This window comes from Lonchura striata, chromosome 3 (assembly GCF_050655825.1).
Source record: "Lonchura striata isolate lonStrDom1 chromosome 3, ASM5065582v1, whole genome shotgun sequence".
In the NCBI taxonomy this organism is placed as follows: domain Eukaryota; kingdom Metazoa; phylum Chordata; class Aves; order Passeriformes; family Estrildidae; genus Lonchura; species Lonchura striata.
The window spans coordinates 67,399,211-67,422,679 of record NC_140705.1 but is presented as its reverse complement, the minus strand read 5'-3'; the positions used below and the strand labels follow the sequence as shown (position 1 = coordinate 67,422,679).

At 35.4% G+C, this 23,469-nt stretch overlaps 1 protein-coding gene across 22 annotated transcripts in view; it reads left to right on the top strand.

Annotated features, from left to right (window-relative positions):
• The window catches only part of CHRM3 (cholinergic receptor muscarinic 3), a 267,267-nt gene that overhangs the window by 104,895 nt on the left and 138,903 nt on the right, over window positions 1-23,469 (top strand). For 6 of the 22 annotated variants that reach the window (XM_085576752.1, XM_085576750.1, XM_085576749.1 and 3 more), the window contains 2 exons: window positions 13,768-13,831; window positions 15,539-15,654. The exons of 13 other annotated variants lie outside the window; for them this stretch is intronic. In XM_085576752.1, the coding sequence (XP_085432878.1) occupies window positions 13,768-13,831; window positions 15,539-15,654 (180 nt within the window). Of the gene's footprint in view, window positions 1-11,537; window positions 13,832-15,538; window positions 15,655-23,469 lie in introns of those variants that run through there. 3 more of the 22 variants (XM_085576754.1, XM_085576756.1, XM_077782122.2) reach the window with 3 other exon arrangements.

The following is a 23,469-nucleotide window of genomic DNA, read 5'->3' as shown; positions in this document are numbered from 1 at the left end:
GGGTGACTGACATTTAATATTTTGTTCTGAGGGTCTCATTAGCACTGTGTACCCATAATCTATGGGTGTAATGACAGAGGGTGAGTGAGCTATTGAACAGCATCCATCTGTCCCCATAGCAAATGGCCAGAGGGAAATACAGAGGAAAAATAAATGGATGATTGTCAGCATCTCTGTATTTTGCAGCTTAGAAAAGTCAAATACAGGACTTCGAGTTTGCTGTGAGCTTCAAGGATTTTGGCCCTCCATGACCCAGAAGATGCTACTTAGTAGTAATTTGTATATGCCAAGGGAAGGGCTGCCACCTTCAATATGTGTATTTATATTGCATTGTGCAGGGTTAACACCACTGGTAACTTAGCACATTGTGTTAAATTGAGACAATATTAACTTTACTAAAATGTCATCAGATGTGACTATATAATTATTATTTTTCAGTGCTTCTTGTTTATTTGTTATTAATAAGATGAAGTGAGTAAATTGATTTATATTTTTAGTGTCTCAAAATTACTTCATTTAAGTATTTTGAAAGTCTGCTTCTCACTGTGATTTTTCCTTGAAAGGAAATTAGCCTATATTTTTATTAAAAATTCACTATTTTGATTGTTTTTATTTGGAAAATTAATGTCTGTTCACTAGAAGAACAGTGATTTCTATTAAATGCAAATATACAATTGATGAGAAAAACGCCTTTCATTGTGTCACCATAAACATTTACTTTAAAATACATTGGGATTATTTTTAGTTATGGATCTTTCAACTGTGGAGTAATTGTGTTTCTTTAGAGAAAAAAAAGCAAACAATGTGCAGGGTTTCTTTCCTCTAACATTTCATTAGATTACTTTTAAAAGTCTGTTTTGTTTTTGTATTGTTCTCTGTGTCTGTCTGATAAAGTTCCCCTACTCACTGATTATTGCTGAGGTGCCTATCATGGTGATGTGAGAGCTGGACAGATGGTAAGGGCAGAAGAAAAAGCAGATTCTACTGTTTGATTGCAAAGTTATTTATGCCAGGGCAAAGGACAAGCAGAATTGCTTTACCAGAACAACTGCTTTTATCTAGACATTTCCCAGTGCTTTTGAAGTTGCATCTGCTGCTTGTAGTGAGTGTTGTCACAGAGCCTTTAGCTTCCATCAGTCGGTGTGACCTGCAGTGGTACATTTTCTCATTTGCAGAAATGCTGCTCCGCACTGCAGAGGGGTTGCTTCACTTATCCTTACATTTGATCCTGATATGACTTCTTGCTTTTATTGTGAGCATTTCCACAGCCTTTTTACAGAAAACTTTTTAGGTGAATTTTTTCTTTTTAAAGTTTTTTACAGTGAATTCATGTAGAGCTTGAACTTAAGTTGTAAAATTATGATAGAATTTATAAATATGTATATATACATAACACATATATATATTTATTTATGTATTCACTTACGTATTCTATAGGAAATATATTCAGATATGTAGTAAATAACTAGTAATTGTTACATGCACTATTTACTCCCAAATCTTTTTATAGCATTATATTAATTATGCAGTAGTAGCCATTACTTGTATCCATATAAGTCTTAAAAAAAGAACCCAAAAAACTCCTCATACTTTCATCTGAATTTTTTTAGCAAACACTTGAAACTGCAAGAATTTACCATAAATACATGCATGTTACTATTAACTTTCTCCAATATGCATTTAATTTTTACTTAATTTGTGTAGATACTGGTTTTACCAATAATATATATAAATAGAAGGTTTATATTTTTAAAACATGGATATATATATTATAGCTTTATCATTTTAATAAATGTTATTTACATTGTTATATAATTTGTAACCTTTATATTAAGAAATTACTTTGTGACAGGAGATTATTAAAAAGAGGGTGAAAGAAAAATTAAAGTAGGTGTCTTGCATTTGGGTTCAAGTTGCCTGTTAAAGAAAAGTAAGGACTTAGGTCTCTTATCTTAGGTCAAAAAGCCTAGCATATTCTTTATCTCATTTCCTAATCAGTCACACTGAGCTCCTCTCATTGCCCATAGAAGAAAATTGTATGGAACTAGAAGGTTCAGTTTTGTCTTCGAATCATCTTTTTATATGAAAAATCACATCCCTGTTTATCATGAAGGTGGTTTGATTGCATATGGGAATTTTCCATCTTTATATGCAGCTATCCCTATTTATCTTAATGACATACAAGAATAAAAAAGAAAAACCATAAAAATATATTCTTGACATGCAGAAGTTAAAATTTTCCTTTCCTGATTGGTATGTGGTATTTTTATTAGAATTCATTGTCTCTCAAAGAGAGACAATGTTCATATCATCTTGTTATCCTTTTAGTGTCTGTAACAGCTCTTCTAAATTATTCTCCCAAATGTCATAATCATTTGGAAGAACATGTGAAGGGATGAGAGGATGGAATGGAGAGGTCTGACTTCAAAGTTTGCTTTTCTAACAGATGAGTGAAATATGGCGAGCAGTATTACAGTAACTGGACTTCCTGGCCTGAAGCAAGGCTGCTGACTGCATTTTGGCCTATCACAGCAATTACATCACTTCAGAATTCTGTTAAGCTTGTCAAGCTTGTCTACACAATTTCAGTAGAAGACAAGAAGGACAGGAGAAAAAAATATGGGAATAGGGATGCTGTGTGAACAGAAAAAAAAAAAAAAAAACAACAAACCCAGAGATTTAAGACTGTTTAAACACGTGTTTAACATGTTCAGCCTGTTTTTCTATGTGGAACATGTTAAGCATTGGCATCCTGACTGGGGTATTGGCCTGTTTCTACAGCCACTTTCTTTGGACTCTAGAGAAGACTTGTTTCTTCTTACAGATTCAGTGGGTATGGCCTCTTGTAAACTTGGTGCTGCTGATGGACATAAGTCAGCAATATGTACTTGCATCCCAGAGAGCCAGCCATATCCTGGGCTGCAAGGAAAGAGAGGTGATCCTCTCGTTCTGCTCCACTGTGGAGAGGTCCCACCTGGAGTGCTGTGTCCAGCTCTGGGGCCTCAGCACAGTAAGGACATCAGCCTGTTGGAGTGAGTCCACAGGAAGGCCACTGAACTGATTAAAGAGGTGAAGCACCTCTCCTGTGAGGAAAGTCTGAGAGAATTGGGATTGTTCAGCCTGGAAGAGAGATGGCTTTGGGGTGTCCTAATCATAATTTTCCAGTACCTGAGGGGAGCCTACGAAAGAGTTGGAGAGAGACTTTTAACAAGGGGGTGTAATGACAATACAAAGGGGAATGGCTTCAAACTGAAAAGGGTAGGTTTAGACAAGATTTAAGACAGAAGCTCTTTACCATGAGGATGATGAGGTGTTGGAACACGTTGCCCAGAGAAGTTGTGGATACATCATCTTTGGAAGTTCTCAAGGCTGGGTTAGATGGAGCTTTGAGCACCATGGTCTTGTGGAAGGTGTCCCTGCCTAGGTGCATGACCATTTTTTGATCCAAGAATGCACACCACTAAAATAAAGACATGGAGATGCTGCCTTTTTAGCTTAAAATATTTTCTTCACATTTGATTCCAAGTTTAAGAAATAAGAAGAAGACTTAGAATGTTAATTGCTGTCTTGCCAAGAAGGAAATCCTGTTTCAGTTGAACTGTCTTCTGTTCAAGTATTGGTCTTTTCTCATTGTTTCTCAGGTAGATTTCAGTGGTCATTCATACAGATATAAACTATATATTTATACAAATATAAACTATATTATTGCCACATAACAGCAAAAATTTTGACTCTGCAGTTCAGCAGAGTTCAAAGCAAATACAAAATATCACAGTAATTGCCTAATGTGACTATACATACAAATATCTTGTTTACATTTTCATACAGAATAATTGTAGGAATAGGGTGGTTGACAGAAACAATCTGAGATCTTTCACTGTCAGTTGAACTACTGAGAGTTTTAGTTTAGTTCAGTAGTGCACCTTTGGAGCAAATCTCTTCATCTGCAATTTTCTTGATGTTGCAAAGCCATTTTGTTGTATGCAAAGTAGACATATGTTATAAAGCTAAATTGCAAGAAAAGTGGGATTTAGAAGGCAAACTTATAAATACTTTGTAGATTCTGTATATTTTATGTGTTTTAATTCACTGTAAGGTTTTTTTCAAAATGTTTCACTTGTGACTTTGAATCACTCCACTTGCCATCTGCATTCTTTAATTTTGGCCTGAAATATGTCCAATGTCATATGCAGCACATTTGCCATGTTTCTGGGTGGTTATCAGCATATGAAATAAAGATTTAAAAAATCAAAACAGACAAAAGAAAAACCTGAACCCAACAAATATTAGTATTAATATAGGCTTCCTTTTCTTTGGTTTCTGAGTTTTGGGGTTTTTTTTAATAATGCTCCACAATATTTTCTTTTATGCCAACATAGCAGAAAGAAGAATTACCTTTTATTGTGTCTCCAACCCTCCATCCATTAATGACTTCAGAATTGATTTTGATATGAAAAAAAAAAAGATTCTTAGTAATTTTTTTATTGATTAATTTCATGTTAATATTAAGAATGTCCCATAATTAAGCCTTTCCCTTTGGAAGTATTCTGAAATGATAAAATGTTGTAAGGTTCTCAGTCTTTACTTCTGGGGCTTCATTGAAGTGTTTTCTGGAAACAAAAAAAAACCAAAAAAAACCCAAAAAAACCAAACAAACAAAAAAAAAGAGACAATTTGAAATTTTAAATGATCTGTTTTTCTCTTTATTCATTATCATTGACTTGAAGTTTTAGATTTATTTAATCTGAAAACAAATTATAGGAGCAACTGTTTCAGTCCTTTTTGTCAGAGAAATAAAAACTAATCAGTCTTGAAGCATCTATGTCTACTTGGAAACAAAAAACCCTTTTAGGTAAGTTTTGATGTATTCAGGATTAAAGACATAAAACCTCATATTGAAGTTTTGATATATGTAGGATTAGAAATACTTGTTGCCATGTTCTGTGGCCTGTTTATCAGCATTTCCTAAGGATGTGTTATTGGGATACAACTCCACACTAGGCTTCTTTTCAGGCTCTAGATTTAAAGTGCAAAAAGGTAAATCCTGAAGTGTTTAAACATATTAAATGTGAATAAAATGACTTAACAAGGCAGATGAAATTCAGCAAATAATTTGCTCCTATGATCAGGCTATGATTTGGCTTTATTTGAAAAAAATGCTATGTATTTAGAAAAGAAAGAAAGCAAAACATTTATAGGAATGATCTATGTAAAAGCTGTAGCAACATTTTTATTTTATTTCTCTTTGCTAATGAGATGGTTACTAAGTAGGACACTTAGATAAAACTCGGACTTGCATTTAAACTCGGTGCTTTTTACTGTTCAAAAGTTTAGTTGGCATAAGGTGTGTCTTGCCACTGAGGACTGTTTGGAGCACACATCTGTGTTAAACATTGTCTCAGGGTTGTCTTATTTACATTAGTTACCAAAGACAAAATTCTCTGTCATCTATTTTTCAGAGTAACTCTAAACAGGGAATTGAGAGAGAATTTTCTGAGAGAATATATGTGCTTCTGCTTATCAGTTCTGACCTTTCTGAAATTTTAAGACTGATGTAATTTCAGAAAAAGTGTTTCTATGAACTAATTAGGTGACATTTATATGAACTAAAGGTGACATTTAGATGTGACATGATAAATTATGATATTTACAAAACCCCTTAATTTGTGTTGCAAACCTGTTAGTATTTTCATTTGTCTCTCTATAGGCAGTGTGAGAAGATCCTGAAATAGGGTCCAGCTTGTGTTATGTTGATATATATATATATATTTATTTAATGGGCTTCCACAGAATTTATATTGGTCTGACATTAGCCAGAGCAAAATTCAGTTTCAGAAAGATCCCAGGCAGGACTCCATATTCTTTCCTTTGAACTCTTTCGGTGATGTAAAATTACTGACTTTCCTGAAGTTGATACAAATTTGTATTCAATTTTTTTTTCCTTCTGAGTGAAGATTTTTTTTTAATATGTAAGAGCATATGTTGTATCTAGCTGTTAGGCATTAAGTATACAATATATGCTGCAGGGCCTTTCATGTTAATTCAGTGTAGCCAGCAGTGGCTGTGGTAAAGAGATCAAAAAATAAACTGTACCAAGTCACCTTGTGATTTATTTGCTCTGGTGTGGCAGCAGTGGACATGGGGGCTGGTCTTACATCTTGGGGCTCCTAATTTGCTGTTTCTTACCCAGCTCCCTCTTTACCCCACTGGTTCACTGCAGTGGCTCCTACAGTGCTTTGCTAAAAGTTTGACTGAACATGAAACACAAGCTGGCTAAGTTTTGTTAGAGTGCACTTTCTAGCCAATAGTAATAAAACTAGAGTGAAATTGGGGAAAAAAGACCAAGGGACAAAGTATGTGCAAGTTATATGATAAGAGAAAATCACCTGTCATTCCCCAGAAGTTTGTTCTGTTTTGGAGAAACAATGTCAATATTAAAGATGACAGATGATGACAACTGATTTATACTGCAACTTTTATGGTATCTTACATCCTATGTGTGTACTTCGAAGAAGAGATATGAAATATATGACTTCTCTGCTTTGGTTCATCTAAAGTTCGAAAAGATAGAAAAAGCTGTCATTTCAAATAAATACTTTTGTCTAGAGATGTGCTTTGAGCACAGTGTATATCCTATCAAAAAGGTTATCTCACATGCTGTTGTCTGTGTATCTCAGGTGTTTTCAAATATATAATTGACTTTTGCAGCCATTCCCAAAACTCAGCTCTTCTGATCTTGTCTAGTTTTCCTTTCTGCAACCAAAGCAGAGCACTGGGGGGACACAGAGGGACTTCTGACAGCCCAGGGGTAATTAATCAGATGTCTTCTTTAGGAATTTGGGGAAGGATGGCAAAACAACATCAAGGTGGAGAATGATGCTTTTAAGTATTACTTGTTTTTTACAGCTTCAGGATTTTCCCAGCTGTAACAAAATGGAAAATTGGTCCTTGAGACCATTTTGGGTAGCAATGATTTTTCTTTTGCTGACTTTGCTGAGATGACTGTTGAAAAATTCTTCATATTTTGTAGTAGTCTCATCACAAATAGGAATTTGCACATTGTCAGAGATGTACACCCTTGAAGTACAATTACACATAGAGAAATATAAGAGCAGCAGTGACAGCTTGAAGTATGACCATCACTACATGGAAAATCAGAGATAAGTGTAAAGAATAATGTTGGTGAATTCTTTACCCATAGATGAATGTTTAAATAATGAGGTGTTTTCAAACTAAGCCTTCAGGTTCCATTAAATGTAAGAATTCCATTGTCTGTCTGGTTTTAAGGAACTATTTTCTGTCATCTTTTGCTCAGAGCCCTCTGTTCCCACACCCTCCTGCCAGCAAACAGAAACTGGACTATTCAGATAGGTTTGAGTTTGTTTCTTTCCCTATAGAGAATCCTATTATCCACTGTTGGTGGAGCAAGCAATAACCAGTCAAGATTGCAAAGACAAGGGGAAAAAAAAAACAAAAAAACAACCCAAACCAAACCAAAAAAATAAAACAAATAAGGTTTAGCTATTCTCCAAAACTTTATCTAGTTGAAATGATGCATGGCACAACTTAAAGTTCAGTAATGTAGCTGCAGCCAAAGATTTTTTTTCTAAGCATGGCTGACACACAAATGTTTAATGGAGTAGATTTCGTCTTGTTTTTCAGAAAGGACTAAAAGGATTTTGCCAGGATGTAGCCATGCAACTAAATGTTGTTCTCTGTCTAATACTTGAGTGGTTCTCAGTGCCTTTTTTGTTTTGTTTGCAATCCACTTTCAACTTGTGTATTTTTGCTAACATAAAAGTTGCCAGCAACTCTGAATGCCCAAATTTTAATTTAGTTCAAGTGCAAAAGAGCTGTTAATCATGACTTTTGGATTTGAGGAATTTCGCAGATAGTTTTAATGATCTGTGCTAATTTACTGAGTGCAAATTAATATGTTTCATTTTGCAAAACCTTAAAGAAGGCAGTAAAGTTATTTGTAAGCATGTTAGATTTTCACGTATAACCCTTTTTTTTTTTTAATGTATTGGAAATTGGAAGTGAGAATAGATTTCTTGTTACAAAATATTTCTATGATCAGACATTCTCCTTACCAGCACATGGTTATTAAGGATACGATTATATGTGAGTTATGTCTGTTATAAATATTCCATTTCACAGCTTGAACAATAAGGGGTTAGAATGATCATTGACTGCAGCAATAATCAGTGAAATATTCAATTAGATTTTCATATTAAAAAACTTTAGTAAAACAAGAGGAATTCACAGAACTGCAATTTTCTTGTAACTGTAACAAGCTATTAAAAATAGGTGTTGAAAATTCATTCTCTTTCTTAGGTAATGTATGCTAATAAATTTGCTATTCTCAAGGTAATGCTGCATTAGTAAGTACTAGTATCTAGTACAATTTGATAAATTCAGTTTGCTATAGCAACTATGTTGCTTGCAAAAATATTGCCCAAGCCAGGTAGTTATGTTTTTAAAAGCCTATAGAAGATTTGTTGGAACACTGAGGGGAGGTACATAAGTACTTTCCATGCACATCCACTTTTCCATCAGTGCTCAAAAGCAGCCAGGAACCATCAGATCTTAAACCAAGTTTCTGACTTGCTCTGATTAATGCTGGCTTATGTAATGATTATGCTATTTTCAATTGAGTCCCGTTATTGAGGGAGCTGGGGTGGTTTAGCCTGGAGAAAAGGAGTCTCAGGGTGGCCTTACCACTCTCAATATCTATCTGTAAAGAGAGTGGAGCAACCTGGGTGTTGGAGTTTTCTACCATGCAGCCAGTGACAGGCTGAGATGACACAGCCTCAAGCTGTGCCAGGGGAGGGTCAGGCTGGAGAGCAGAAGGGATTTCTTTGTGGAAGGGGCTGTTAAGCATTGAAACAGACTGCCATGGAATTAGAGTCACTGTCCAGGAGGTAGTCTAGGAGTGACTGGATGTGACACTCAGTGCCATGGTGTGGTTGACAAAGATGGTGGTGGATGAAAGGTTGGATCAATGATCTTAAGGTCCTTTGCAACCTAAATGATTCTGTGAATCTGTGACCAGCCATTAAAGCACATCTTGGGAGATTTCTGCTGGTGGGTGGGTGAAGAAGTTTGTAGTATGGCATTACAACTGCAGTAACTTTGTTTCCTTCCCATCTTTTTAAAATGATGAGAGGCAAAGACAATGGCAATGGAACTTTAAGTGATGTAAAGATTTAAACGTGCCTATTAATGTGATTCCTAGATTTTTTGCAATGTTTTTCCACATTGCATGCAATCCAATCTTCTGGCAATAACAAGACATAACAATTTATCTTGTAACACAGCAATCTAACATAATTATTGGTGTTTATAATATGTTATTTTCAAATAAGATTACTCTGTTAGATTAGTTTCAGAGTAGGTGAGCTTTTGTCCCCTTTCCACTATCAAGCCTACTTGTCATCCATGTAACTGAAACTCAAAGAAAAGCTTTCAAAACGTCTCAAAATGGCTCTTTCTTTTCTTTGTGCCTGCATATGGTGTTCAACATTTTAATCAGCTGTTACGAGTCACTGGGCCCAAGACTGACATTAAGTGACCACTAAAAGCTGTTTGAGTGTTCAGCTGAAGACATGAAAAAACAGATTCACTAGTTACTTGATAGATATTCAATGTAAATTTTCAGAATAAATGTTCACGTTGGCCTTCATGCACTGTCTTTCTAAATTTCAAAATGACACTGTATCAAATGCACTGCTCCACAATTTGGTTTCAAAAGGTGTTTAGCCATGTGGCAAAGTCATAGAATTGGTGTTATTTGTTGATGTAAAGAAGAAATTTACTTTTTCCTTCTTGTTTGAAAGGAAAAGTTGATTTACATTAGACTGGTCTAAAAATCATAATTCATAAATTATTTTTCTATTTATAAAATTTTATATTATACTTCTTGTGGAATTTTTCCTGATGAGGCCCACATAAGGTCAGGTGTTTAATAATCCTGGTGAAATATATCTATAGCTTATGAACATAGAGGTCTCTTCTAACTGGTGATGCTTCTAGCTCAGCCTATGACTCTTAAATGGATTCTCTTCTCTATTTAATTGTGAACAATAATTAGGCAATTGTCTATTTCCTAGATCCATCTTATGAGGATATGATGATTCTGCAGTGTCAATATGAGTTATTAACAATAGTTAATAACTATTCTTATTAACTAGTTATTAACTATTGTTAATAGTTGTTAACTATTAACAATAGTTAATAACTGTGCCAATAGTAAAGTTGGTTCTGCAATAATAAAGGGGTAGGTTTTCTGAGTGAGCAGGTCCTGCTTTATTTCCTAATTTAATTTAATTTCCTATCTCAGTTCCTGTGGAGGTAAACTTTAAGAAAGCTAAATAATTAATTTGTCCCCAGTAATGTAATGTAAAGGCAAAGATACTCTGTGGTCTCAACAGTGCCAACACCTTCAAAGCAGTATTAGCCTTGAGTTTCACAGTACAGGTATTCAGCCATGCTGAAGTCTGGTATTTTGTGCTTGTCACCTGTCAAAGCTTTGGGCAGCTATGTGCTGAAACAGATTGGAAAAGTGATTGATCATCTTTTCTTGTGAGGTAGAAAAAGGAGGAAAGGAAATTACCAAGAGATGATCTACTGTTTTATATCATAAACCATGGTTCAATTTTTTTTCTGTAGGCATCCAGAGAGATTGCTTGCTGGTTATAATTTCCATTTGACACAAGTGATGTGAGTTACAATTTTCAAAGCATCATTCAGAAGCATTTTGCAATTAGGTCTGGAATTCAATGTGTGAAGTTAAAAACTGGTTAAATGCTATGAACCTATTTTTCCAGATACAAAACTGTAATTATGAGTAACTGCTGCAGCCATTTATTACTAAAGCTGATGTTAACCAAAACTGACAGAAAACTGTTTTCAGGCATGGAACAGTACCAGCAAAAGTAAAAGTTGGTTAAACCCTTTGGAGCTTTGTAATGCTGATAAAAATGTTAATACCTTATATACTCCCAATTAGCACTTTCTTTTATAAGGTGAAAAAAAAATCCATTTTTACATAGTGATATTTTTAAGTTCAGTTGTTTCATAGTAATTTTTAACTGATCTGTACCCTACAGGATTACCCATAAATACAACTATTTTCCAAGAAGAGGCAAAACCCTTTTGTTTGTTTCTGTTCAAATTTTTATACCCTTGTTACAAGGAGTTTCTACCACCTTTTATCACTGCATACATCTCAACAGTACAGCCAGCATGTAGGAGAATAGAGAAATCCATGGAAGTGAAAGCAGGAGGTTAAAAATACTAGCCTAAGGCATTTCTAGCCCAGAAATGAGCATCTCACAGTTTGCAGAGTCAACATCAAACAGGGAGCTCTGAGAGTGCTGTATGAAATGTAAGAGAGAAAAGCAGTGATAGCTGCTGCTGTGGAGTACAGGCTGGGTTGAAGGCAAGCTCTGTCATTGCTTGCCTGTGTATTTCTCAGGCATTTCAATTGTTTTCTGTGACTTGTTGTATATATTTGCCTGTTGATCCCACTTCAGAAAGCAGGTTGAAGTCATGACTTTTTCCTACAAAGTTCCACTGATACTGATATTCTATGAAAAATGGAGAAGTTGCTACCCGTAGTCATTTTCACCATCCTGGAGAACTGAAATAAGAGACCAAATGGACCAAGAAGAGACATAATGGACCAAATTCTGTAAGTGTCTGTAGAAGAGAAGGCACTTCATGTCTACAGAATCTCTAGAAAATGAAGATAGTATTTTTCTAACATGCTCTTTGATATGCACAGTGCTGTGGAACAAAAAACAGGTTTAATATGAGGCATTCAGGCACAGGGGCAATATTTTTTTTTTTCTGCAATATTTGAAATGGATTGAAAATCTGATGCAATTAATTAAAAATCAATTAATGTATATAAAATCAATCACAGCAATAGTATCAACTGACACTATCAAATTATCTACAACAGTATACCAATTTTCAGTTTATACTAGTAACTTTTTACTTGTTGGTGTCTTTTTGTTAAGTGCTTTAATTTGCTTTAGATGCAAAACCTTCAATGATATCAGATGTGAATTTGCTTTGATCAAAACAAAATTTCTTACACATACTTCCTGTATTCTTCAAGTGTATTAATTTAAAATTAGTTAGAAATATCAGTGTTTGGTTGTTGATTTTCCCCTGAAATTAGTATTGGAGATAAATGTGAACAGCAAGCCTTTTTTCCACAGGATTTGCTTTGCTGCTTACACTAGATGTTGTTGGGAAGAGTTGTTTTTATTTCTTATAAGAGATTCAATTGCATGCAATGGATGAAATGGACTGAAACAGGAAGAGAAATGTGAGAAGTCTCTCAAAAAGAAAAAAAAAGTTGGCTAGGTGATTGGCTTTTTCACAGCTTTCTTCTGTTTTCTGATTCTTCAGCAAGTTCTTTTGTCAGACTGACTCATGGGATTTTTATAACTTTCTTTAGAAGAAGTCTCCTCAACCATTTTAATGACATGTAGTAGTTCTTCCTGATCCACTTTGGTGTTTTGCTTTTATTCAAGAGCTTTTCCTTGGCAAGATATATTAATTCCTGCATCTCAATTTTTATGTGAATATATGAGAACTTTTGCAAATTTAAATATCTTTTATCATATTGTCATCTGAGGAAGCAGATGTATTCTCTATAACTCAAACTATATCCTCTTGCCTTTATCACTAATTTTCGGAGGAAGGTTGTTTTTGGTTTGTTTTTTTCTTTCTTAATTTTTTTAGACAAGTCTGTGAAAGCAAGTAGCATATCTAGTTCTCTGTTCAAGTGTTATAAAATATTACTAATCTGCAAATATCCCTGAATAAATTTATTAATTCTTGGGCTTGCTTTTCTCTTTCCTATGCTTATATCAACACTGATTCCCAGGGTTTTTCTCTACAGGTTTCACACTCACATTTCAAAATTTACAGTATACCTCATAATCAGGTTTATTTCCTCCTTGTCGTACTTTCTAAGGGACATATGCAGTAGTACATACCTGGCATATATACTGAAAAGGTTAATTAGAACAGAGGTAATGCATTAGCTCATTTCTCTCTCCATGGCAGTTAGGGAAACTTTTTGAAATATGTCCAAATCCTGTGTCCTTTTTACTCCCTACTTGAAGGCAAAGGAAGGCTTAGCTCTGCTCTTGTTCTGTTAGGAGCAATGGGGGTGGACCTTCATGACATGATGAGTTACAAGGCACATCTTGGCCTTCTGAGGGCACCTGACAGTGAAAACTGTCTGGGGATAAAAGCAGTATGTTTAATTTCCCCTTGTTTTGAGGTTGCTGTTTGCAAACCATCTCCAGAACTTTTATGATGTTTACGTACCTTGGCTTCCATCATTGCTTTCTTTCAAAATCCTTGTGAAAAGTCCCAGTCAAATACAAAAGTTTAAAGTATAAATAATAGTCTGTGACAGAAGAGGTTCTAACATCTCTTTTAAACATGTTTAGTTTTAAAACCGCTGTGGCACTGATGCAGTTATTCAGGTGCTCCTTGTTGCTGACAAAAAGATCATTGAAAGGGCTATAAAGAAATTGAGTAAGGAAAGAAATGGCTCAGAGAACTGAGATCTACTGAGAAGAAGGAGGAGATAAGGAGAACACCTCCATAACAGGGAAAGACAGAGGGGAAGGACATGAAATTAACAAAAGTTGTTTGGAGTCTTAAGGGACAACATCCAGAAAAGAAATAATGCTGCAGATCAAGATGTAAGTTAAGAGAGTGAAATTTTGTTTACAGAGGTGGAAGAGAAAGCAAGTCAAAGACTGAAAGGAGGATGAAAGAACATGAAGACTTCATTATTGCAAGTATTTTTATAAATTATAATCTAGTTTTTTTCTTTTCAACTGAGGAATGAAAATTGTATAGTCAGGCTCAGACCAAAAGCTGCTGGCTTTTCTCTTTAAAGTATTCTTTGAAAATATAACCTAATTTTGTGGGGGGAAAGGAGGGCTGTTGCTACCTTGCCTTACAACAGTGGGCTAGGCAGCAAAAGGGTTTGTCATGGGTTTGCTTTGAGCATCCTCATGGGAGAAACACAGTTGATCAAGTGTGCTAAGAAACATACCCAGAAGGGAGATAAAGCTGAGAATTGAACAAATAAAATGTTGGTTCTGAAATCAAATTACATCAATTACAATGCATGTAGAAGTAACCTTTGTTTTGCATTGACTCTTGTACAAAAATTAGAGACCTTTTTTTCCTTTTTCCTCTCCCATGCATTTTATAATATTCCTTTATATAGCTACCGGACTACTTCAGCTATCTCTTTAGAAAATGCTTTTCTTTTCCATTTACTTATGTTGTTTTATGACTTCTTATCTTACTTCAGGAGGAAAAAATAATAAACAAAACAAAAATCCAAACAAATTACCAAAAAAACCCACTTGAAATTATGTTTTAAAAAAATCCTGTCATCATGCAAAATGCTCTGCATTTTATACTGCCATAACTCTTGACCCTGGCTAGTAACACTATTCTTTCATCTTATCTTGTCAGAGCTGGAGTAAGATTTGGTAAATACATAGAGGTAGTCTTTAAGCTGCCAGTGTTTAATGATGATTTCAGGGTTGCTTGGAACAAGAAAGATTCCTAAGAAATTGTCATCCTTTGTAGGAAAATACTTTATAAATAGTCCTGTATACTACTTTTTATTAGATTAAGTATGTAATCAGAAAACATTTTCAGATCCAAAACTTTGAGTGCTTTGAAGTCACAATTCAAAGGGAAAGTTATCTGCTTGTTTTAGAAATGACTAGTAAAATATTGATGGAAATGCTGGTTCAAGGACAAAGCATGGGTTATGGACTGTCTTCCTCGGAGCTTTGTGTATATCTCTAGGAACTTGTAACAAGATAAATTCCCCAAGGCAACATTATAACTCTGTTACTGCATTTAAAGTAAGGTTACACAAACTGCTTTTTTTGGATCTATGAATGGTAGAATTCGGTTGCGGTTCCCTAGAAAGAGTACATACTTTAATACGGTTTCAACAAATCTTATGAAGTATGCAAAAGCTAAAGACAGTATAGTTTAAGAAATCTCTTTTTAAATATATCTACACATTTATAAGTGCTATTTCTGATAGTTGAACAAACATTGATCTAGAACTTTCAAAATTGGTTGTTAATCTGTCCATTTCACTATTCATTTATTACCTGCTTCTGAACCCAATAATGATCTTGTTCACAGCATAGGTTCCCAGGCTCAAGTGGAAGAAAAAAAAGTGTGTTAATTTTGTAAGTTCAAACATAAAACTAATGCAAAGAATAAATAAAGCACTCCAATCATATTTACCATTCCAGGTATTCATAATGCCTTGGAATTTAACTGTGTCAATAAGTTAGATTTATGTTATTGTAAACATATGTAGCTAATTGGCAAGATTTTAAAAAATAACAAAACAAAACAAACATATTTTTCTTGCCAATAAATGTTTAGGTTTAGGTGCAAATAAGCACCTAAATATTTCCATCATTAGCTATTCATTAATTTTAATCTCTTATTTCAGTCTTGTAAATCTTCTGATCAGGATACTACTCTGCAGGGATTGCCTGCCATCCTGTCCCATCAGATGCTTCATCCACCTTTTTTTCCTTCTTGGACGGCAATCACAAGATGCAAATGGCAAGTTCTTGAAAGATATTTTCTGACATCTGGCTCTTGATGGGCTCCTTAGGCAGTTGGGCTTGTTGTGCTGGAAGAACTTCTGAGCTACTCTCATAACAAAGTGACTTCTTGGCCTTTTAAATGTGTTCTCTCCAAGTGCCTTTTGGAAGTGAAATGATCTGCATGCTGTATGTTGCCAGAGAGCCCAAAGATGCAGATTGTTATACAGCTGGGAGCTGGAAATATCCGGTGTAATTTGAATATGCTGCACATCCACAAGGCATGTAGACAGTTGGGTCACTGCTGTGATGGCTGCTGTGTTTCACATCAGTATGTGAAAACTCAAACACATGAATTGTAGTAAATAATTTCATAAATTATTGGAATAACATGGCTCAAAGTAGAAGCAAAGGAAGAGAAGGCTTAGACACTTTTATTTTAAGTTGGAAATTAATATTTGCTTTTTATGTGAGTTTTGTCTGTATGTTAATTTTTTTTTTTTTTTCCTGGTGTACATTCTTGGGCTGTAGTTCTGTATTACAAGGACATGACTAGGGGGGCTTTATAGCCTAGTGGGATTTCAGGCAGCCTGAATGAGAATGTTAATCTGTAAGTACAACTCAACTACTTTTTCTTTTTCTTGGCCTGGAGATTCAGCTTCAAATAAATGTCATGTTTACTATTCAGGACTGCAAAATATGTGCCAACCTAGTATTAAATCACAGGTCACAGAATATTTTGTGTTCAAAGAGACCCACAAGAATCATTGAGTTTTGTTTTGAAGTGAATGGTCCATATGGGAATTGAACCCACAACCTTTTTGTTATTAGCCCCAGACTCTGACCAACTGAGCCAGTCTCAGGGGTTGTTGTGTTAACTTTGTAACAGGAAACCTAAACATAGAAAGCATCTCTTTTTGTCAATAAAATTAAATTGTTGTTGCCTAACCACAAGCAGACTTGACAGTTACTTGTAAAAAATCACATTCTGTTTTTTGTTACTGATCACTTATTAGATAATCAAGATTGTTGTCTTGATAAGTATTTAACAAAAAAAAAAAGAAATGAAAAAATGAAGATCAGACTTGAAGAAGTTTAGCAATCACATTTAAAACAAAACATTGAAAAAACAGGGATAAGCCCCAAACCACATCTCAGTTGAACAACTATTTTCTAAGATTATTTTCTTTCTTTTTCAACATGAAACATTTTTGTGCATAAATCAAACCTGATTATAGCTAAAAACTGTAAAGCTCAAAAAAATCACTTTCAATAAGCATATAAAATTGGAATATTTTTATATCTGCTTGACTCATATTTGAGGAAACAACCTTAGTTGAAAAGACTGTATATGGCTGGATTAATTGAATTCCTTTAGCAATAAAAAGAACTTTAATCTTCCAAACAGTAACAGTACGAAGATGTTAGAATGCTTTCTTATAAAGAGGAAGTTGTTTTTTATTGATGCAAGTGAAAAAAATGGAATCCCAGAATGCATTAGGAGAAATGAGACCATTTTCTAATTGTCCTTTTTTCTTTTCTTGCTGTAATGTTAGCATTTAAAGATATGTAAACCTGAGGTGGGAATTTGCTTTTTTTTGTAACTTCTGAACAAGTAGAAAAATTTCTGTTTAATAACAAAAAAGGTTTTTCATCATAAAAACCCTTAAATTATATCAGTTGGATATTTCTCTAGTCAAATAGACAAAACAGTCCTCAGAATCAGCTGAGATATTATGTAGAGATTAAATTTTGTTGCCTTCTTTTCTTTGTTTTGATTTATTACTTTATTTGTACTTTATTTATTTATTTAGTCTTGATATATATTTATTTAGTCTCAATATACATGTGCTTAAAGGGGTTTTTTGGTTTTTGACTTACATCTTTACAGAATTCCCAACTAGCAAATCTTTTCATCCCATGTCTGGAAAATTAAAATTAGTAGATACAATTAATCTGGACATAAGAAACTTTAGTGGTTCTCTGACAGAAGACAAATATAATTTCCTTGTAGTGAATGAGTTATAGTTCAACATATTTTCAGTCAGGACTTGAAGGGCAATGTTCTGGAACATGCCCCTGCAAAACATGTAGCAATCTTGCCATCTTCCCAATTATTTTAGGAGAATTCAGCAAAATACTTTCTTAAACCAAGAGGTAAAGAAACAGTGACCTTCATCTTGAGTACAGTGCATTTAGAAGTGGAAAAGAGAGAGACGCTTTTCATTGTGCCTCTTCTCTGAGGTGAGCTTTGGCTTGGGTAGAATATTTAGGCTGCAGCAGTGTAATAACTGGGATTACTATAAAGTGAGGATGTGGACAACAACCAACCATTTCAGAGCAGCAGACTATGTTGATGGTGATCTTTTTTCCTGTAATCTAATGTGGGTTATAGGGTTTTTAATAATGTCATATTTATGAGAAGAAAACTACAGTAAAACCCATCAAGTTAGCTGTATCATTTGCTAAATACTGTTGCACTGTTAAAATAACCAGAAACAAGCTGTGGAAGATACCTGCTAAGTGGAGTTTCCCCCCTTCCCCCAAACAAGGTGCATCCTAGAGAAAAGGTCATGTCTAAAGGAAACAAAGACTGGTTGCACATCAATTTGCTGGAGAGAATATCATGAGTTTAACAAGTCATTTGAATGCTAGACTCTTGTAAAAAAGGCTTCTTTTAAGTAAAAGTAACTGTCAAAGTAATGTCCACTATAAATTTCTGTTCTCTGTATGAGTGAAAATCTGTCTCAACTAACTTTGCTTTGAAATTCACCTCAGCTATATTTGCAACTAAACAACCAACAACTACTCTCTCTCCTCTCTCTCTGGTGGAAAGCTTGAAAGCCCCACCTGAGAACTTTGGCTGCTGGACCCTTACTATTACCCATCACCAGTTTCCTTACACTTCTTGCTTTTCTTTCAGAGTGGTAGGATTTTAAATAAATGGCATTTTAACATCTAATGCATATGTCACAGGGGTTGAGACATTAACACACTTTTTAAGATTTCATACTGCATTTGGATTTACAGTCTTACTAAAATTTTGCCAGTTGTTCCTTTCATTTGCTGGGATGAGAAAGAGCTATTATCTTACAAATAGCAGAACCTTGAAAAGTTGACTAATTTGAAGTTATCTAGTAAGGAAACAAGGTTTTGTAGATTGAATTTGTTTATTTGCTGCAAGGTCTAAAGGCTGTCCTCGAAAATTACTAGCTATTAAAGAACCACCCTATGATTTGAACTGATATTGCTATTATATTGGCTCCCCATAAGAAAACTGTACTATTTAAAGGAAAAGGTGACACCTGACACAGTTTTCATCAGTGCTTTGTCAAACAGTCTTCCAGAATAGTACCAATATTGACAAATTAGGAATGCTTGCTTCTCTTTTTACATTGTTTTTTCTTCATGGGTGTTGACACTAGATTTCTTTCATTGACTTAATGTAGATAAAGATTATGATTTTATTCCTGGACTGTAGAAAAGGATGAAAGAAAGAATATGATAACATTCAGAGTAAAATCAGCTGCTCAGCTGCTGTTCCTTTCTGTAACAAACATATTTCCTTGTCTGGCAGCACTGTTTTAAAAAACGGGAGGGCATTAAATACTTCATTAAAACCAGCTGAAGCTACCTACCTTTACCAAGGTTTACAGAGGAAGATATCTACAGGTCAGAGAACCTGTACTGAAAGAAAGGTGGCATGAGTGGTGCCTAAAGGGTGATACTGTAGACTCGAGTTCTCAGAATAATTCAGTCAAGGCAAGGACAGTCTCTTTCCTGTGGATAAGGATGGTTAAGGGATACATTATATTTGGAACAGATGTACAGAGTAATATCTGGCTCTCCTCCCTGCTTCAGGGCTCAGTTCAACAACATGCCTTCCTTGGTAGAGTTCTTATCAAAAACCAAACTTCAGCTATGCATCCTGAAGCCAACAGATTTCTCCACTGACATATGTTTACATTGACTAGTGATACGATTTTCTTTCTATCTAACATTACCTGTTACATAGTTTATATACATCTGACTCATTTCCTCATTACACATTCTTAATGCTTAGATTTCTGTTCATGAATGCTGCTAACTAAACAACAGCAAAACAAATCAGGTAGAAATACAGGAATTAATGAGTGAGTTTGCTTACTTTGGTGACTTAGAAATTTAGTTTAGCAATCAGTGGATTTCAGATGACTTTCAGATGGTGGGGAAGAGGGTGATACTTTCTGGCTTGAAATATCTTCGGACCTTGAGTGTGTCACTGCTTTATAAGAAGGAAAGGGATAGATATTTATTCAAATTCTTGTCTTAGTTTTGGGTAGAATCCAAATTGCCTAAAGTTACCTGTCTAGGTATTGGATGTTTAATCTAAATTAGTTTGTGGGCTTTTTCCTATGATCTTGGGGAGAAGCTCCTGCAAAGAATGATTCACATCAGAATAAAATAAATAGTTATCAACAGCCCTCTTCAGAGCATTTCTTACATCTCTGGGAAGTTAAGCCATAAGGATATTTCTAATGGAAAAAAAAAAAAAAGTTTTGTTAGAATTGATACAATTATCCTTTTTGTATCATTGGAATGGTATTATTCCTTCTGAATGCAATTAATTCAAAAGTTACCCATATTGACACATTCTTGGCAAGGAAAACACAAGGCACAGTGAGTTTTGTTGGTTATTCTGCATTGGTATTTTCTTATACTGATGTAAGACTAAGCTCAGCCTTGAGGGTTTTCACTCTCTCTTTGACTTTCCTTTTTCTGCACTTAGAAAAATAGCTGAGCTTTCAGTCTAATTTTCTGTAATGTCAGCAAGATGCCTGTAATTTCTGTAATTACATTGTTATCTTGCAATAAATCAAGACCTCACTTGACTTATGAACTTCATGAAGATGATCACAGAATTTTTTGTCTGTTAAAGTCTTTATTAAGTAATTCAAAATCTCATCCCAGTGAGACCCTTTGCTTGGGCTGATGATGTGCTAGTATTATGTTGCCTTCCAGAGACAGAAAATATCATAATATAATGCTGCTAAAGATCTTAATTGTCTCAATACATCCTGGTGTTCTTTAATGCCTCTAAATTAATTATGCAATTTAATATTGTTATTAAGTCTTGAATTACATTACTTCAGCAGAAACATAAAACTAATGTGATTGTATGTCACAGGAATGGAAGTACCTGTGGTTTTAAGGATTGTTCCCCAACATTGCAATTATTAGATAAATTTCTAGATCAGAAGGTTTATAAAACATTTTACTGGTATGTTTCTGGTGGCTGATGAATATGTAACTTAAAAGGTCAAAAGCCACAATTACAGGATACTTCAGAAAGAGAGTGTAAGAAATTAAGGCCATTGCCAATAGCTTAAGTGCCTGTAAAAGTGGAAAAGATGTTACATAAAATATTATTTGTGGGAAAAACACTGTCTTCCATAGTACAAAGAAAGGCAATAATAAAGCCAAATACAACAGTCTCTGCCAATCTAACCAGACTACTTTTCACCTTACCTTCAGATTTGGCTATTGGCTTAAAGATAGTTTAGTTTAGTTTTTTACAGAATCTAGCTAGGTACCTGAAAATTTTAGTATTGCTGGTAGATAGCATTGGTTCATATCACTTTGGAGCTGGTCTGGTATGGTAAAGCTTTCCTTGAAAGTGAAAATGGTTTTCCACTTCCATACTTCAGCCTGCAACAGAAAGAAAACAGATATGAGTCCTCTCCCCAGTTTTTAAGGCATCTAATTTTTCTCAAATATTTAAAAAACTTAAGTCACCTCCAGTCATATAATCTATCAGAAAAAGACCATAATTTTCTTTGTTTTCCAAAGCAACACTGTGAAAACAGAATTGTTATGCTTTAGGGAACATCACTTCCACTGTGAATGTATAGAAACAATATTTTCTCTTTGATTAAATTGAAATATAGAAGGAAACCTGTGTAGGCAAAACCCACGTTAATTCCAGCTGCAAAATACTGCTGGGGTTGCCATCAGTTCTCAAGAGAAGTGTGTACTTTCTCATTTTGTCTAGGTGACAGCACTTCCATTACTATAGTGAGCTGTGAAATCCCAGGATAGCAAAGTATTCCTGCATGGCAGGAGTGATTACAGTGAATCAGTCACAAGTGCCTGCTCTGTGACACTGCTCATGGAAGTCAAAGCCTACATAAGCACACAGAGCATTTGGTCTGCTCTGATCCTGTCCTGGTTAGGGTATAGGTCATTCCCCTGCTTTCATAGATACACATCCCATTAGATACCTTCTGTATCACTGACTTCATATACTATGGAGTTGTTTACACTGTTTTACTCATATTAACTCATCTGGATAAATGCATATCAACAACAGATGCTGATTACTACTGCCCTTGGTAGTAATCAGTTCCAAGCTTTTCCTAATGCTCAGAATTAAATAAATCCTGAGCAAAGCCAAACCTGTATTATCCGAGAAGAAGAGTTAAACAGTGATAGCAAAGCCACTAGTTTTAGTAAAGCATTGGGATGATACAGTATATTTTGTAATTTTGGAGATCTGATTTGTTGTTTAAGTTGTGAATTTAATGACAGAATGTGGCATTACACAGAACCCTCGTGTCAAGGGTTTTATCTTTCTACATATAATTCCTTTATTTTTTTTTCTGCTTTCTCATCCCTTTTCCTCACCAGTCAAAAGCTGTTTAGCTGTTTATTTTCTATAAACAAGAAAACAAGAAAAAAAAAAAGTCAAGATATTGATAGGGAAAGAGATGATTGGCCTGTTTTTTTCCAATACTGAAGTTCTGTATACTAATCAATACAAAATTAATAACAGATCTTTAAGTTTGGCTGCACAGAGAACTGTTCTGCAAGTGATCTTAAGAGGTTAACAGGTTTTCAGACATGAGCATGTTACAGTCCCAAACCATGCTTACAGTATTCTCTCATAGGGAGTCAGGACTGTTTTCCCACAGCGAAGCTTTCTCTTGGTTTTTGATCCTTCAAGTGGTACGGGGGGACAGGGACAGGGGTTGTGGTCAGCTGATGGTAGCTCCTCTCTGCCACTCCTTTCTCATGCTGCTCCCTGTTCCAGCCTGAGGCATGCACAGGCTGCTGTCCTTCAGGATGAGCCTGCTCCAGCCTGGGCTCTCCATGGGCCACACATCCCACGGGGCAGTGCCAGTGCAGCTGCAGGGCTCATCCACACCCTGTGGTGTTACCTTGGAGCCAGCTGGAACAGGTTGTGCCTGGCATGAGGCATCCCCTGCCTCTCTTGGCAGAGGGCCCTGCAGCATGCACAGGGATGCCCAGAGCAGAGGTGAATCCAAGGCTTCTTAGCTGATTTTATTTTATTGTTTCAAGTAACATTCACCCTGGAGGTTGTATCAGTGCTGCCATGTTTGCTGCTGTCCCTTCCCAGGGATCCTCTGGATGCCTGGGAATAGCCCCAGGAGATGGTATGGGCATCTCCATCACAGTGTCCCAGGGTCCTGCCCCCAGGTAGGGGAAGGCACCTGCTCCACAAGAGCTCCAACTGAGTCTGGAGGAGGGCAGGTGACCGCATTCCAGGCTGTGGATGTAAAATAGGGGATTGTGGTAGGTGAGTATCTGAGATTATTGCACCTCTTGCCAACAGTTTGTCTCTTCCTTTTGCATATACACATCATTAATCCGATAATTTCTCATCAGATGTTTCATTAAGGCATTTTTTTGGTAGTTTTGTGTATCCTTGATACAAAACGGAGTTTTAAAAGAGATTCATGATTAGTTGGATTTTCCTGTACTGCCTGGAAGGCGTAGTTAGGAAAGGCCAAATTATGGGACATTTCCTACCTGGGTATTCCAGTGAAAAAGCTGC